The sequence below is a fragment of the Periophthalmus magnuspinnatus genome, chromosome 1 (assembly GCF_009829125.3).
Source record: "Periophthalmus magnuspinnatus isolate fPerMag1 chromosome 1, fPerMag1.2.pri, whole genome shotgun sequence".
In the NCBI taxonomy this organism is placed as follows: Eukaryota; Metazoa; Chordata; class Actinopteri; order Gobiiformes; family Gobiidae; genus Periophthalmus; species Periophthalmus magnuspinnatus.
This window is the reverse complement of record NC_047126.1, coordinates 14877041-14891613: the sequence shown is the minus strand read 5'-3', so window position 1 is coordinate 14891613 and position 14573 is coordinate 14877041. Positions and strand designations below refer to the sequence as shown.

Sequence of the window (14573 nt, the reverse complement as noted above, 5' to 3'; positions counted from 1 at the left end):
TAACAAAGGTTTTGGTTCCTTCATTCTACTGTCTCTATTAACCATGTACATAAAACTGATGCTCAAAAACATTTCATGAACAATTAAACTCAATTACTGGGAGTTTAAAAAAAAATTCTAATTACTAAACAATTGTATTTTTGGAGCCACTGAGTCAAAATAATAGTTCTTGTGGATCAATATTTTGAGAATTAATGCCAACAAAGGTAGTGTTGTACATGAACTTGTGTTACCAAAGGTGGTCTGGTGTCTCAGTTCTTTTAGACTGATTTCAATTTCAGTTTTAGAAATACAACCGTCAGACAAATGCATTAGTCTCCTTTATTGTCAAGGTTTATAAGGTACAATGGCAATACAATAATATAATAGTGCATGAAAAAAATTAAACAAAAAACACTTTTGTGCAAACTGGCAACACATTACAGTCTTTGTACTTCAGTTATTTATACCATCAGGTCCAGGTGCAAAACTATCTGAATAGAGTAGACATTGTCAGACATTTCACATAATGTCCTTGTTTGTGATGCCTGCCTAAAAGGGTTAAAGGCAACAAGACCAGAACTAAACCAAATTAGAGTAAGTTCCAATCAAAATAAAACATAATCTGAACTTTTAACAGGTTTAATAGATCTACACAAAAAAAAATTGTGTGACACCAGTAATTCCTGTTCCACAATTTGAGAACCACTGAATTGAAATGGGCACTATATAACTTCTCACTGGGGTCTGTTACCTGCTTGTCTACATGGAGATATTATTGCTTTGCCTGAAATGTTTCACAGTATTGCATTAAATGTATATCTCCACAGTAACAAGCAGGGGACATTACCAGCACAAGTTACAGGAAACATATGAAAGGAGGCGACCACGCTCACAGTAAAAACACATTTTATAACCACCTGTAATTAAATGAAGACAGAGAACTTTAATGCTATACTGTGGAACATCCCAAGTACAGCAAATACACTTCCATGGAAACAAGCAGGTTGCACCGCCACCGGAAAAGCGGTGCACCTTTAAGGGCATTCACACAAATTGTTCCCCAGCTCTGAAAACATACATGCAACTTATTTATGTAGCATTACTCCCTTTCCTTGAAGCTAAAGTCACAAACTAAAGAGAGGTGGTCAGACGGATAGTTATAGGACGGTAGCCTGTTAGGACCAATCTGTTCCTCTGTAGGCATGTCCAGAACCGCCTCTACTCTGAGTGAGTCTTTGGCGTACCAGATATAGTCCAATGTGCTACAACACTCCCCAGTCGGCCTGATCTTCCATGTTGTATATGCAGGCTCTGTACTTCCGTCCTGGCTGAGTTTTTTATAAGCGGAGTCCAAACCTAACAGAGAACTGGTGAAGCGGCGATAGACCTCCTCAGATGGGACAGCGTTGAAGTCCCCACACACCAGCAGTGGGACGTCCTGGGACGCTGGCGAGGGGCTGTGTCTCTGCTGTACCAAGTTTTGGAGTTGTCTGAGGAGGTCTGAACCCTGGGCGCTACGGAGCCACTCCCAACCCGCCCGCGCTTTCAGGTGGGTCACAGCAATGCACACACTCCTGTTATTATGACGACTACGCAGCATTGTCACCACGGCAACCTGCAACAACAGGAAAACAAAAATTATGGTCATAGAATATTCTGGTAATTTGAGCAGCATTGTAAAGTGATCTGTAAGCAGTGAATTGCGTGACGAGTATGCAGTCTCTTGTCTTAAAAATCCATTAGATGCCTCTTTTCTTTCTTCTGCTAATTACTACTACCTCACTACTACAATAATTACTATTACAACTTAGTGCTTGTTGTCACATACAGAATCTTCTGGCTAGGCAGAGGTATAAATAGAATCCCATATGAACCTTATTAAAAAGTTCAGTTACTTCAAATTATATAGTAAATGCTACCAGTACCAGTATACCTCTACCACTACTACAGTTACTACAACTAGATACAGTAAATAGTTTGTTCATTGCCATAGACTGAGTCCTACTGTATCTTTCGATATCCATCGGTAACAGAAAGGGAAGAATTAATTGTTTGTAGTTATTAACCAACTCAACAAAGTTTAAGAAAAAATACTGCACCTACTTGATTTGGTTTACCTAATTCACAAGTGTAATAGTGTTATATAACCATATGTTGTAATGATTTGTGTTTACGGTGACTTTAAACACATGAATATAATCCTGATCAAACATACTGCACTTGCTCTACTGTCCTGTACTTGATATTATTAGTACTTTTATGAGAACACAATAGTAACGCCCACTAACTTGATTGGTGGGTATCCTCATTGCAGACAGACGAATATTCACACTATCAAGGAGCTCAAATTCTGACTGATCGTAGAAAAGCGCACAGCCGTCGGGTCCGTTGTTGCCCTCCACATCCAGACAGGGAGACCAGGGCTTGGGGCAGAAGTGGCTGCAGTACCCCAGACCAGCAAGTACCGGCTGGAAGGTGTCGAAGTAGTGGTCCACCTCTTGTAGGCAGAGGATGTGCGGTCTGTGGATCAAAATCTCCTCCAGGATCAAGTATTTTCTTTGGGACCAGCTGAGAGCCTCTAGGGGGCACTGTACGAAACTGTCCATTCCTTCACCAAGAGCTGGAGGAGATGGGAGAGAGATTTGGTCAGAGGTTTTTATTATGCACACCGTAATTTCTAGATAACTTAAAATAAATATATTTAGGAACCTCTCTTTTGAGATGTCAATGCCATAGGTTTTTGTAAATTATGGTGTATTATCCTTTTCAATTCCAAACATGAGTGGAAAATTAACTACATTATAACTGAAAATTATAACTGAGTAATTGAGTTTTAATGTTGTTAGTGTCCTCTTTTATAATATTGATGTTTTTATTAGCTGTAAAAACTTGAAATATCATTAAAAGTTGCGAGCCAGTATACATGGAAGAAAAAGTATTCAGGGTAAAATATATCAAATAGTATTCGAAACAGTGAAAACAGTGGTAAAATTCCTTAATACAGTTTTATGGATGTACCTTGTGCTAGTATATTCCACTGCATCACTCTGAAGTGGCCACTGGAGGCGCTTCTCCCATCTTCATGAATGTGGATGAACTTCCTGTGAAATCTGGGTGGTCTGTCCCGGAGCGCGTCTTCACACTGTCGCAGCAGCTCCTCAGGATCAGAGCTCCTCACAATGGACCCCCTGTGCTCCTGCAAGAGGGAATGAGATTTTAGCATTTATACTTAAACATACTATGCTTATTCAGGTATTTAAATATAGCTTAGCGCTATAGAAACTGTACAAAGATCCTCATGTTGCATTTTGTTCATTGTAAACCACAACAGGTCCATTGACATAGTGTTCAAAGCCCCACATCTTTCACTGTAGTAAGCAGCAGGGTAGGTGAAAAAAGATATTTTTTGAGAACAAGACTCAATTTCAGGACATTGCAGAATTACTGAAATGGACATGAATTGATCTGAACTCTGATCAGGGTGAGAGAATACCCTTATAACATGGTAAAAACATCATAAAAACTTGCACAATTGGTCCCCTTTAACCCCGACAGCTCATGTACATCATCCATGACTCAATCAAAAAAGTATATTTTGTTATAAATTGTCGATTTATTTGGCAACAGTGCTAATTTTTCAGTACTTGTAAGCCCATGGATATTGAAAAGTGGACAAAAACAAAAACAAGCCCTAGTTTCAACCTTTAGTAGAAATAAAACTAAATTAACTCACTCAATCATTTGTCTAATCCCTGGTTTATTCCCAATGGAGTTCTGCAGTTTAATCTTGCTTAATTGTTGCAGGTTAATCTTGGCTAATCCTGCCACAGTTCACACCTATAAGTAGTGGTGCTACTGACACTGCTCTTAGTCCCACTTTAATTCTCATTTAAACCTTTTGATTTCCTCTGGCATGGCCCCCAGAACGTTAATGCGAAAGTAGTATTAGTACACAGTATTTGTTATGTAATCTTTGGTTAAATTCGATTTAGATAGATAATACTTTATTGTCAGATCATTGAGTCGAAATTTGCTCCGCGATAAAACAACAGCTCAAGGGCATCACATAAACACACAGGACAATTTAAGACCGTCTTCTGCTCATCATGGTGTCAACAATTTTATGGGTGAAGCTGCTCATTTAGCTTCAGGATACACTTATGTATGAAGGACTGCCTCTGAGCCTGACCCTGTTAAAGCGTGGCACACTGTACCTACGCCTGGATGGTAGCAGCACATGTTCTGTGTTTAGAGCATGGCTGTGGTCAGAGAGGATGTTCTTGGCCTGTCGCATCGTGTTATTATGGTACACGGCTCAAACAGTCCATCCAGGGATCGGCCCACAATCTTTGAACATATTTTAATCAAATGTCTTAGTCCAGAAGTTGCAGTGTCTGAGAGGCAGCTGTACCTGAGCTGAAGAACACAAGGAGCACCTGTTGCCCCAAATAAACTGAGGCGATGGAGGAAATATATTCTGTGTGGTCTTTTTACAGATGACGTCGATATCATGTTTCCAAGATAATGAGTCGATCATTACATCCAAATACTTGACACCTGATTTAGATCTTGTCCAGCCAGTTTTTAATCATCTACACAATATTGCCAACACTCTTGCTTGTTTCCATAAAGGAGTACGTTGTGAACGTCATTTGCCCTGATGTAATAAGTACATTTAACTGATACATAAATAAATGAAACATAGAATATCATAATGAAGATTATGAAGACCCTAATGAAGATATTGATTGCATAAAAACACAACAAGGACACAACAAGGTTTACTTCTCCTGATTTCTATTTCTACTCTTCTGTTGCTACTGCCATTGTTAGGACGACTGCTACTTCCACTATTCCTATTGCTTTATTACTATTGTTTACCTTGCAGAAGGCAGAGTCCAGGGTGGTGTTGTTGTGGGGCTCTGGTAGGGCCTGGGGACGGTTGAGGGCACTGTAGAGCCTGGTCGCCCCTCCACCCATTGGATACACTGGGGGATAAAGACAATGGCGAGGGGTCAAGTAATGCACACATTTAAACTTTGAACTTGTCCTGTTAATGCAATAAAAGCTGCATAAAACTAAAACGCTGACTCCTCATGTTTAGTCTTGATTCTGAGCACCAGCAGGAGGCCAGTCCCTGAAGTCCTCAGAGTGTGAGATGGTTCATATGGCTCTAACATGTCGGAGATGTACTTTGGTGCTAGGCTTATAACACAATAGCAGGCTTTTATCTTCACTAATGAAGGCTCTTGACACCAGATAACCGTGGCTTGTAAAAACAAGGAAGAGTTTGCAGGGGTCGCAGCTTGTTGATACTAATCTGCCATGTGCTCTGACTACAACATTCACCATAAAATGCATCATCACAAACATTACACTATTGTTACTCCTGCAAATAAAGTTTCTGTATCTGTAACATTCCACCTTTGAGACCTACACACAAAATCACATTACTACATACACTAGTGCTGCAGCATAAGGCTATGTGCTATTCAAAAATAGTACCTAAACAGTATCCATTTTGATATTTTGAGAGCATAGACTGATTTGAAATGCCTTGATTTTCCTTTCAAACTTGTCACAGTATGCATTTTGTACCAGCATAGATCATTAAGTTGTGGCCTGAATACTAACAATTGTAGCTTGACATCCTGCCTTGATTTTCTGCTGTTCACTGCACGCTGCAGCTCACACCTTGTTGTTAGTATTCTGTCCATGTGCTTGGATCCATTTGCACTGGCTGTCAGTCAAAGTCAATAACTGCAGTGAAGTGGGTCACATACCGTCAGAGAGGCATGTGTATTTTACGTTCCCTTAACTTAATTTCAACCAAAAATTCAGCCAGAACTTAATGTTATCAATACATCAAGATTTTAAAAATCCATTGGTTTCAGAATGAATGCAAATTAGGACCATGGCCATAGTAATTAACAATTTAAAACAAAATATTATATATGCAAAATGTTGCCTATAAGAGGAAGCTGAAACCTATGAACAGGCAAAACCAATTTCCATATTAACACTTTTCTGCATGAGTGATGAAAGCTTGAAAACACAAAAGCATGACTCCCCAGAATGAAGATGGACCCCAAGTCTAGAGAGTCAAAAAAAAAAAAAAAAAAAAAAAAGAATATCTGAATTATAACAAATTAAAATACTGGAATCTATTTCAGCTGTAAGTTTTGTAATATTTTAGAACGCCAAAATAGCTGTAATTTTCTATATAGTCCAGCCATAGGGGGCCACACATACTCATGCCATTTGGTTAGTGCCAAAGCCAAGAGAGAAAAAGAAAGCAGATAGTCCAAAGTGAGTTCCCTGCAAAATGGAACAACTTAATATTGTAATGATCTGATGTTGTGTTTAGCTCAGAGCTGACACCTTTTGTCGTTCTTGTTACTGTTGATGTGTTGTTGTTAATATAATGTTTTTATATGCGACTATGCCCACAAGTTGAGGTTCTATTTGTGAGTTACTGGTCTGTTTTGGAAACTCTAGTGAGCTGTTTGCTCTAGATTGGCGTAGGTTATGGCCCACAGTAGACCTTGTGTTCAGAAAATAAACAACCAGAACAAATTTGGTGTTTCCTTCACTAGAATGCTACAATAGTATTTCCTATGAAGATGGAGCAACAGCAATTATATGGTGTAAATTCTGGTCTTGTCCATTTAAAATGTCATTCATACCAAATATATGAAATTGGCTAAAGCCTTTTCTTTTATGCTGCACAGTTGCTTTGGGAGTAAATAGTAAAACCAATAGAAAGCTTTAAAATGTCTACACTTATCCTCCTTTTAACATAAACTTTACAAATCCATGCAAAACATACACACAGAAAAGCAGTCTCTTACCCATAGTCTCCATCTTGTGCCTGCGTCAAAACAAGTCTTTCCTTTCTGTTGTAGTTTTAAAGCTCTATTTAGTGCTACTGAAAGGTGGGCTAGCTTAGTTTGTTGTTACTGCTGCAAGAGACAGTGACAGATGTGTGTGAGGAAATCTGAGTCGTCACTGCTCTGTGTGCTGCCTATAAACCAATGAAGGGAGAGGGAGAGAAGAGAGAGAGAGTGGGGAGGAGAGAGAGGTGGAGAGATTAGGAAGTCCACACGTCATCAGGCCAAAGTGGGTATTACAAGTCATGTGCCGTAGTAGAGTAGAGCAAACAATACTTGCACTGAGTAGATAAGACATGAGCTGAGTGATAATAGTACCAGAAATAAAGATACTTGGAATTACGAGATCATCTGAGTAATGCACCTTAATGTATGCCATCTGTTCACCATAAATTGCATTCTCACAAATATCATACTATTGTTACTTCTGCAAATAGAGTTTTTGTATCTGGTAAGTTTCCACCACTGACATCATGCATAACTGGATCACTTAACATTACCACATAGACTACTAGGGTTTGTTTATACAGGATATGACCATGTGCTATTCTGCAAGACACCATGGTACAAAATGTGAAGTAAACAGCCAAATCAAAAAGCGCCCTTTAAATTGAATTGACTAAAACTGGCACAGTAAGCATTTTGTAGCTTTCATGATTATGCTGGGCCCTAAATTATAATTATGTCTTAATCAAATCATCTGGACATCCTAATACCTATTTTCAACTAGTGTAGTGGGGCTACACTAGTGCGCCTTGAAAAAATGGACTACCCTGAGCAAAATTAAAGCAAATTTAAACATCCAGACAGTGGCACGGACATCATTTGCTGCATTATTCTTATCAAAGCTGAGATTTTTCAGTCTTTTTTCAATCAAATAAGTGCGCCGCATCTCACAAAGGTTGAAAAACTGTAAAGCACTAGACTCTTCTTTCTCTGCGCTGAAATAAAACTATATAAACATAAATTAAACATGACAGTCTAGCATTTTCCCACCCAAACCCTAAGGAGTGGATATTTCTCCTCATGTCTCCCGGGTCTCAAAGACGTCACCGGCGTGTCCTGATTAGGACCTGTAATTGTCTGGCTACCTTCAGATCGATGACTCATGTTTGAAGTGGCTCTAGCAGAGGGGAGTATGTATGTCACAAAGCATCACACAAGACGTCACGCCAGCAACACAAAATAAGAGGAAATCTGGGTTTTTTAATCAGGTGGAAGGTGATAGGAAATGTACAGCGGTATGTCAAATGTACACTACGTAACCTTTCTAAAATGGGGTCTCCTGCTTGTCTCCATGAAAATGTTATTGGTATCAGCCAGGAATGTTCCACACTATGACAATAAATGTATCTCCATAAAAACAAACAGTTGACAAAATCTGTAACAGGTCAGATCTGTGGAGGATTTTTAAACAGTAAATATATCTGTAATTGTTCGTTATGAGAATTTAATGCCTCACTGTGCTACATTTTACTCAAATCATGAACATCTCCATGGAGGCAAGCAGGTGAAAAAATTATAAAATTGGAATGATTATTTTAAAGACGTATAAAATTAGAATAGCAATAACATATTCTATAATTTAAAAAGCTGCCGCAATAAAACTAAAAGTGTATTCTTTGAAATAAAAGGTTTAAATTTTGAAAGTCCATTCACTTTTTGTGCAATATTTCATCCAATCAAACCTCATCCATGACATTTAAAGGTTTTAGCACATTTCTGATTGATTGTCATAATATAATCTAAAGATCATAATATAAAAATGAATAAAATATCACATTTAAAAAGAACATTTGGATCTAATAGAAACCTCAGACAAAGATCTTGGTGGTATAATTGATGTATAAAATTCCAGATCTATGATACTGTTTATCTACTTATACAGTGCACGCTTGAAATAATCACAAAAGAACATCCACTGATATGAAGCGTGAACAGCATACAGAGTTGAGTCATATCCTGTTTTCACAATTATTCCAGTACAACAGACACAGTGTCAGGAAGAAAACAAAAGGACGTGATGTGAATGAGACTGTGCCACTCTAAGAGGCTGCTGACATTTTTCAAGAGTGCAATACAAGGAGTTTGTTACTGTGTTCAGTGAGGTCAGAATCACATGCTCTGTTTGTGAATGGGATGATGACACGTGATTACACTTTAAACGCATCCACAAGAGTCTCATTTAGAATAGCAATTTGTTGGGATCATCAGAAAAAACTGTGTTTGGGTTTGGTACCATTATTTTTATTTTTATTCTTTTTAAATAAAATGTCATATTTTTTCAGTGTTAGGAGTAACCTAGGACACTTTTAGATTTGCAAACACGTCACCTCAAAATTGGGACTAAACTGGAACAGGCCTAAACCTGCAGGACTACAACAGAACTTCATCAGGACATAATAGGCCTCTAAGCTGTAAACGACTAAAGAAATTCTTGGTTGGCTAAAGACATGTCCTGCTGATCTATTAGGCAACAAAAAAGGGAGCATGGCAAACGCTCTCAAAAACCATTTCACATCTCTATGTATCTGACACAAACTGCACTCACATGACAGAACTGCACGTGGCTATTCACACAGAAAAAAACAAAACAAAAACTACAAAACTGTATATTTATATAAAGACAGACTTGTGAATCATGTGTTTAAAATACTAAATCTTCAGCTAACTCACTTCTCCTTTGTGTTGTTGTCCTATATAAATCCTTCATAATCATCTAAAACAATTAGCCGACTAATAGAAGTTTTGTTCAACTAATTAATAGACCTACAGGGTTCAAATCATTGCCAGACCCAGTTAAACTGACCAGTAATATGAATGGGAATTAAAGTATGGTGTTAACTCTTGTGGATAAAAGCTATTTTCTAAAAAAACAACATAATGCATACAGCCAGCAAACACCAAAATCAGCAAATACATATTTTCACTGCTGCTAACCCACTTTACCTGGAAAAAACAGACATGAACACAAACAAACTCAAAGTCTGAATAGCCCATAATCTGGACTACGAGTGCATATCTTTTCAGAAAATGATAAACGAGGTACAAGTTCAAGCCTTTTTCTGTTTTGGCACAAAAAGCCATGTCCTACATTATCACCCCAAGCTGCTATCTATGACTGACCCAGATGATTCCACTTTTACGCTTAAAAGCAAATAGCACTTTCTGTGAAACAGACATTCATGTGACTATAATGGATTCAGTGTTATAGGTATCGTCCAAAACAAATCACAATTTCCGGTGACCAAAACTCTAGTTTTAGTAAAACACTCTGACCTTGTTTAAACACAAACATCTCACTTCCTGGCAGAACACATGACACAGATAAAACCTCAGGCCTTTTCAAAGCCTTTTAAAGTCAATGGACTTGTATATAAAAATATGAATTTTTTATAAAAAGTAATATTCTCTATGAATCATTGTACTCACCCTCGATTTGTCTGGGTATGTATTGCCAGTCTCGGCCAGGTCACTGATCAGTCCTAACTTTTTGTGTGTTGTGTGGTGGCATGGATGGAGCTGCAGCAGCAACTAAAGAATATTTTCAACTACTCAACTCTCAACTGAGAGACAAAAACACTCAAACATGCATGGATGACAGCTAAAACCCCTCAGACATGTTTTTGATGAGGGAACATAACATAACATGGTAGAAAGTGCAAAAATATATATATTTTGCATAATACCCTCTCTTTAACCAAATAAAGTTAAATACACTGACTGGAGGCTTCTAGTTAGATAATATATATGAATAAAGCAAATTTTTGATGAAAATCCAGAACTGTTCATTTATTCTTTTGACATTTTGTTATAAAAATGCTGCCATCTTTGTTATAAAATGTCTTTTGGCATTTGTTTAATCGACCAAATAATGATTACAATTATGAAAATAGGATTATTTTAATAGTGGAACAGTCATGAATAATCATAGCAATCGATGAGACCCTAGATGGAGCCAAAAAAAGGCTTTAAGATGAATGCTGATGCAAGGTGTAATAAGTAATTAAAAAGTTGTGACTGGGATTTTAAAGGTAATTTATTAAAAACTTACATATTGATGAAAGTAAAATATGATCACACTTTGATTAGAAATGATAACTGAAGCTAAAATAGTATTACAAGTCGTTGGTTAAAACAATATACCCAGTGTTTTGTGGCTTACCTCATTTACTCACTGTTGTGCTGTATTGTCCTTTTGTCCCGTCAGTTTCCTATTAGTTTGTCCTGATAAAGTGAAAAACAGACATGGGACATGTGCCTCTGTGGTTTGGACAGTGGGGTAGCAGCTGCTTTTGCTGTGACCTTTCACAGCAAGGCAAGGTGACAGCCACGGAAACAGGGCTCTAACGCTATCTGCTGGTAACAAGTGGGAGCGCTTCACTGACACAAGACATCTGGAAGAGAAAAGGTCAACAGTAAGTACATTTACACAGCCAGAAAAATTTAAACCTGTTTTTGCTCTGTGTTTTGTTTACATGCCGTGGTGACTGGACTGTAGATGCCCCTCTTGTGCCCTGTTCCTGTTTTGTGAACCTGGATGACCCAATACCTGGCTGGATGAGCCCCCCTCTGTCCCTTAACCCTACGCGCGCCCAAAGTTTATAGAGTAAAACAGAGTACATATTTTTAAAACCCCTATTCACACAGTTCATTACCAATATCTGTAAAACTCCTTCAAGGCAAAGCCTATTTGAAATGTTTCAGAACAGGTCAGTAGTAACTCTAGCTATAACTTCAGCATTTTCACATTGAAAAGTATAGTACTATAGTACTTTGTTTTAAATGATTAATCGCTAGGGCAATTGCCCTAAATTCTCTTTGTTAAATACACAGATATTAGACATTAATAAAGAAAATGACATTTAAAACAATTTATTTAACCTTTTATAACACACACACACAAAACACACTGAACCTCTCTAATGGGTAATATTTAAATGAATCCTTTTTAAGACTGAGGCTCCACAGTGATCTTGTCTCCCAGTCTCCTGCTGAAATCCAGCATGTGTTCATGGAGCAGAGCCTGGACGTGGCCCAAGTGTCTCCCTCTGGTTCTCAGGTGATTCTGCAGAGCACCCATGGGCACCTCCAGCGCTGCATCCACACAGTGCCTCTCCTGGGTCAGCTCTATCTCATCTCTCCATGCTTCCTGCAGACTCCTAAACAATATCTTAGAGTCCTGTTTAAGCTGCTCAGCCTCCTCTCTGTATCTCTTCTTATCTTCTTTAGACTTGTTCATGTCTTCTGTCATTTGTCGGATGTGCAGCTGAAGACGGCTGTTCTCCATTTGAACTTGCTCGAGTTTGACACTGCTGTCATAAATGCACATCTCCACGAATTTCATATCAGCAGCCTGTTTTCTAACTTGATCCATATGTTCTGCCTGAGTCCTCTCCAGTTCAACTTTCTTCTCCTCTTTTGGTTTGAGTATTTTGATGGTTTCATTCTTCAGCATGTCAATAGACTCCTCTAAATCACGCTTTTTCATCCTAAATTCTGCTTCCTGTCTTTTTAGCTGCTCAAACCTGGCTACCGCATCTCTCCATGTAGCTTCCACCTCTTCCAAAATTTTCTCCTTCTCCTCCACTTCTTTTTGCTTTTCCTCAGAATGATTCATTACAATTTCATTCATGCATTGCTTGATTTCTTCTCGACAAAGTGACTCTATTTGTTCATATTCTGCCTTACACCTTTCAATATAATGTTTTATTTCATCTGGGCTCATTGGTTGTTTTTGCTTAAGTGTAGCGTCTTCTGTTTGCAGCTCTTTCACTCTCCTCCATGTAAATTTGATATTTGCAGTCATTTTCTTAACATATTCTTCTTGTGTGTTCTTTTGCTCCTTTAAATTCTTCTGTAATTGCCTTTGCTCATCTTCCAAAGCTTTTGTGTTTTGTTTTTGTACATCTATACTGCCACAGAACTCCTTTTGGTCCCTCTCAAACACTCTCTTGTTTATCACATCATCCTCTTTAAGTCCTTCAATTTGTTTTTCCATCTCTATTATCTCCTTCTTATGTCTAACTATAGAGGCAATGCATTCTTCTAGCTGCATCCTTGATTTTTCCATTAGTCCCGAGACAAAGTCATACTCAGTCCTCACTTCTGTCTCCTCGTCATCATGAACTTTGAATACTTCATATACTTTAGCTAAGGCCTCTTGTATATGAGCCCTGGCAGCTCTTGCACCCACCATTCTTTCTTCAATAGTAGCAATCTCCTCTCTTTGAGCTGCTATTGCTTTATTAAATGCCTTGATCATCTCATTCAGTTGGAATTCAAGTGCTTCCTTTTGGGTGGTAAGTACTTTATATTTTTCTTTCTCTGCTTCAAAATCTTTCTCACAGTCACTCTTGCATGCTTTTAATCGTTGTATGCTGCTCTCCAATTGTATGGTTTGAATTCTTAGATCATCCAGGCTATCACTGTCATTTCTCTTACTTTCATTGAGCATCTCTAGCTCTTTTTTGCTCCTTAAGATCTCCTGCTTCTTGTGGTTAATTTTCTCCTCATTCTCCTCAAACTCCTTAGACAGATCATGTCTGCATTTAATAAAAGCCTCTTTCTCCAAAGCCAAATCATGCTGTAATGTCAACATATTGTGTTCACATGACGCTGTGGATGCCTTGAGATTATCTATAGTTTCTCTGGTTTGATCCAGTTGTGATTGCAATGTGTACTTTTGCGTTCGTTCGTTGTTCAAAGCAGCAATGACCTCTTCATATTTGGCTTTCATTTTATCTCGCTCAACAGACAGTAATTCATTTTCAGACACAATCAATTCGTGTTTCTTCACAGTTGCTTCTTGTATCTGTGACACAGCGTGGAGGTCTTTCCTTAATTGCTCTATCTCCTCTGCATTGGATGCTCTGGCTGCATTTACATCAGCCATAATCACCGCGCTCATTTGGTCCCTGGTGTTGTTCATTTCATGCCGAAGCTTGCTGTTTTCTATTGTTGCCACCTCCAAATGTTCGTGGGCCGCCCGTCTCTCTGCCTCCAAACCTGTGATAGCGCAGGTGATCTCGGCCAAGTGAACACTAGCCTCCGGAGAAAACGCGACCCCTTCGTATTTTAGCTCCTTATCAAGCTCTTTAATGTGCTCCAAAGCGACCAAAACGGCGGGGAAATCGGGTACGAGACGTGTTGCCATCTATACTGCTTAATAAACCGCGTTTCAATGTCAGAATAAGCGACTTTTACCGCTCCGAATGTAGCATGCAAGCTAACAAACTTTGGAGTTCTGTCGCCATAGCAACAACATCCCACATAATATTCTACGGATAGTCGCAGGGTCCCAAATTACAGCGAAATTAATATAAACATATATAACATTGATTTTAGGCAAAATATCCATGTATTGTTGAAAACAGAATAAACATACAGGCATTGTAAATAAATTTTTTTCAGTATGTCTAACATTACTTATGCAAAGTCCAGATTACTAAAGGCATTGTAGCACTGCCCACAACAAGCAGTTTTAACAGTTCCCACCTGAAATGTGCACGGTTAACAGTTGTCTTCACTCTTAACGGCCAAAGTGCAATGAGCTGAGCGATTTGGGATTGATAACTAGCTGCAAGATCAGAATGAACCGCATGAAGAGCTAAGGTTGTTTAGGTTGCCATATAATACAATATATCTCAATTAAACGCCACAAGTTATTAATACTTGCATGCAAAAATAGTTGCCAAGACC

General features: G+C 38.4%; 2 protein-coding genes across 3 annotated transcripts; both read right to left on the bottom strand.

The window, feature by feature from the left end:
* Window positions 1-308: 308 nt before the first annotated feature.
* Window positions 309-14486, bottom strand: LOC117393773 (nocturnin-like). Of its 2 annotated transcripts, XM_033991793.2 has the most exons (6): window positions 14370-14486; window positions 11038-11269; window positions 4864-4970; window positions 3001-3178; window positions 2271-2602; window positions 705-1597 (listed from the first exon to the last, which is right to left on the bottom strand). In XM_033991793.2, the coding sequence occupies exons 3-6, from the start codon at window positions 4960-4962 to the stop codon at window positions 1082-1084; spliced, it is 1125 nt and encodes a 374-aa protein (XP_033847684.1). In that variant the 5' UTR covers window positions 4963-4970; window positions 11038-11269; window positions 14370-14486; the 3' UTR covers window positions 705-1081. The 2 variants fall into 2 exon arrangements, with proteins under 2 accessions (XP_033847677.1, XP_033847684.1); XM_033991786.2 differs by lacking the exons at window positions 11038-11269; window positions 14370-14486 and adding an exon at window positions 6834-7000 and having other exon boundaries at window positions 309-1597.
* On the bottom strand, window positions 11824-14071 carry ccdc175 (coiled-coil domain containing 175). Its single transcript, XM_033973355.2, has one exon. The coding sequence runs from the start codon at window positions 14026-14028 to the stop codon at window positions 11824-11826; it is 2205 nt and encodes a 734-aa protein (XP_033829246.1). The 5' UTR covers window positions 14029-14071.
* Window positions 14487-14573: the final 87 nt, after the last annotated feature.

Bases quoted from the DNA above. Each gene is read 5' to 3' on its own strand.
- LOC117393773 (XM_033991786.2), bottom strand. The intron at 3,179-4,863 runs GTAAACAATAGT...TCCCTCTTGCAG, and splicing joins TGGACTCTGCCTTCTGCAAG to GAGCACAGGGGGTCCATTGT. The intron at 1,598-2,270 runs GTTAGTGGGCGT...CTGTTGTTGCAG, and splicing joins TGAGGATACCCACCAATCAA to GTTGCCGTGGTGACAATGCT.
- ccdc175 (XM_033973355.2), bottom strand. From the start codon at position 14,028: ATGGCAACACGTCTCGTACCCGATTTCCCCGCCGTTTTGGTCGCTTTG.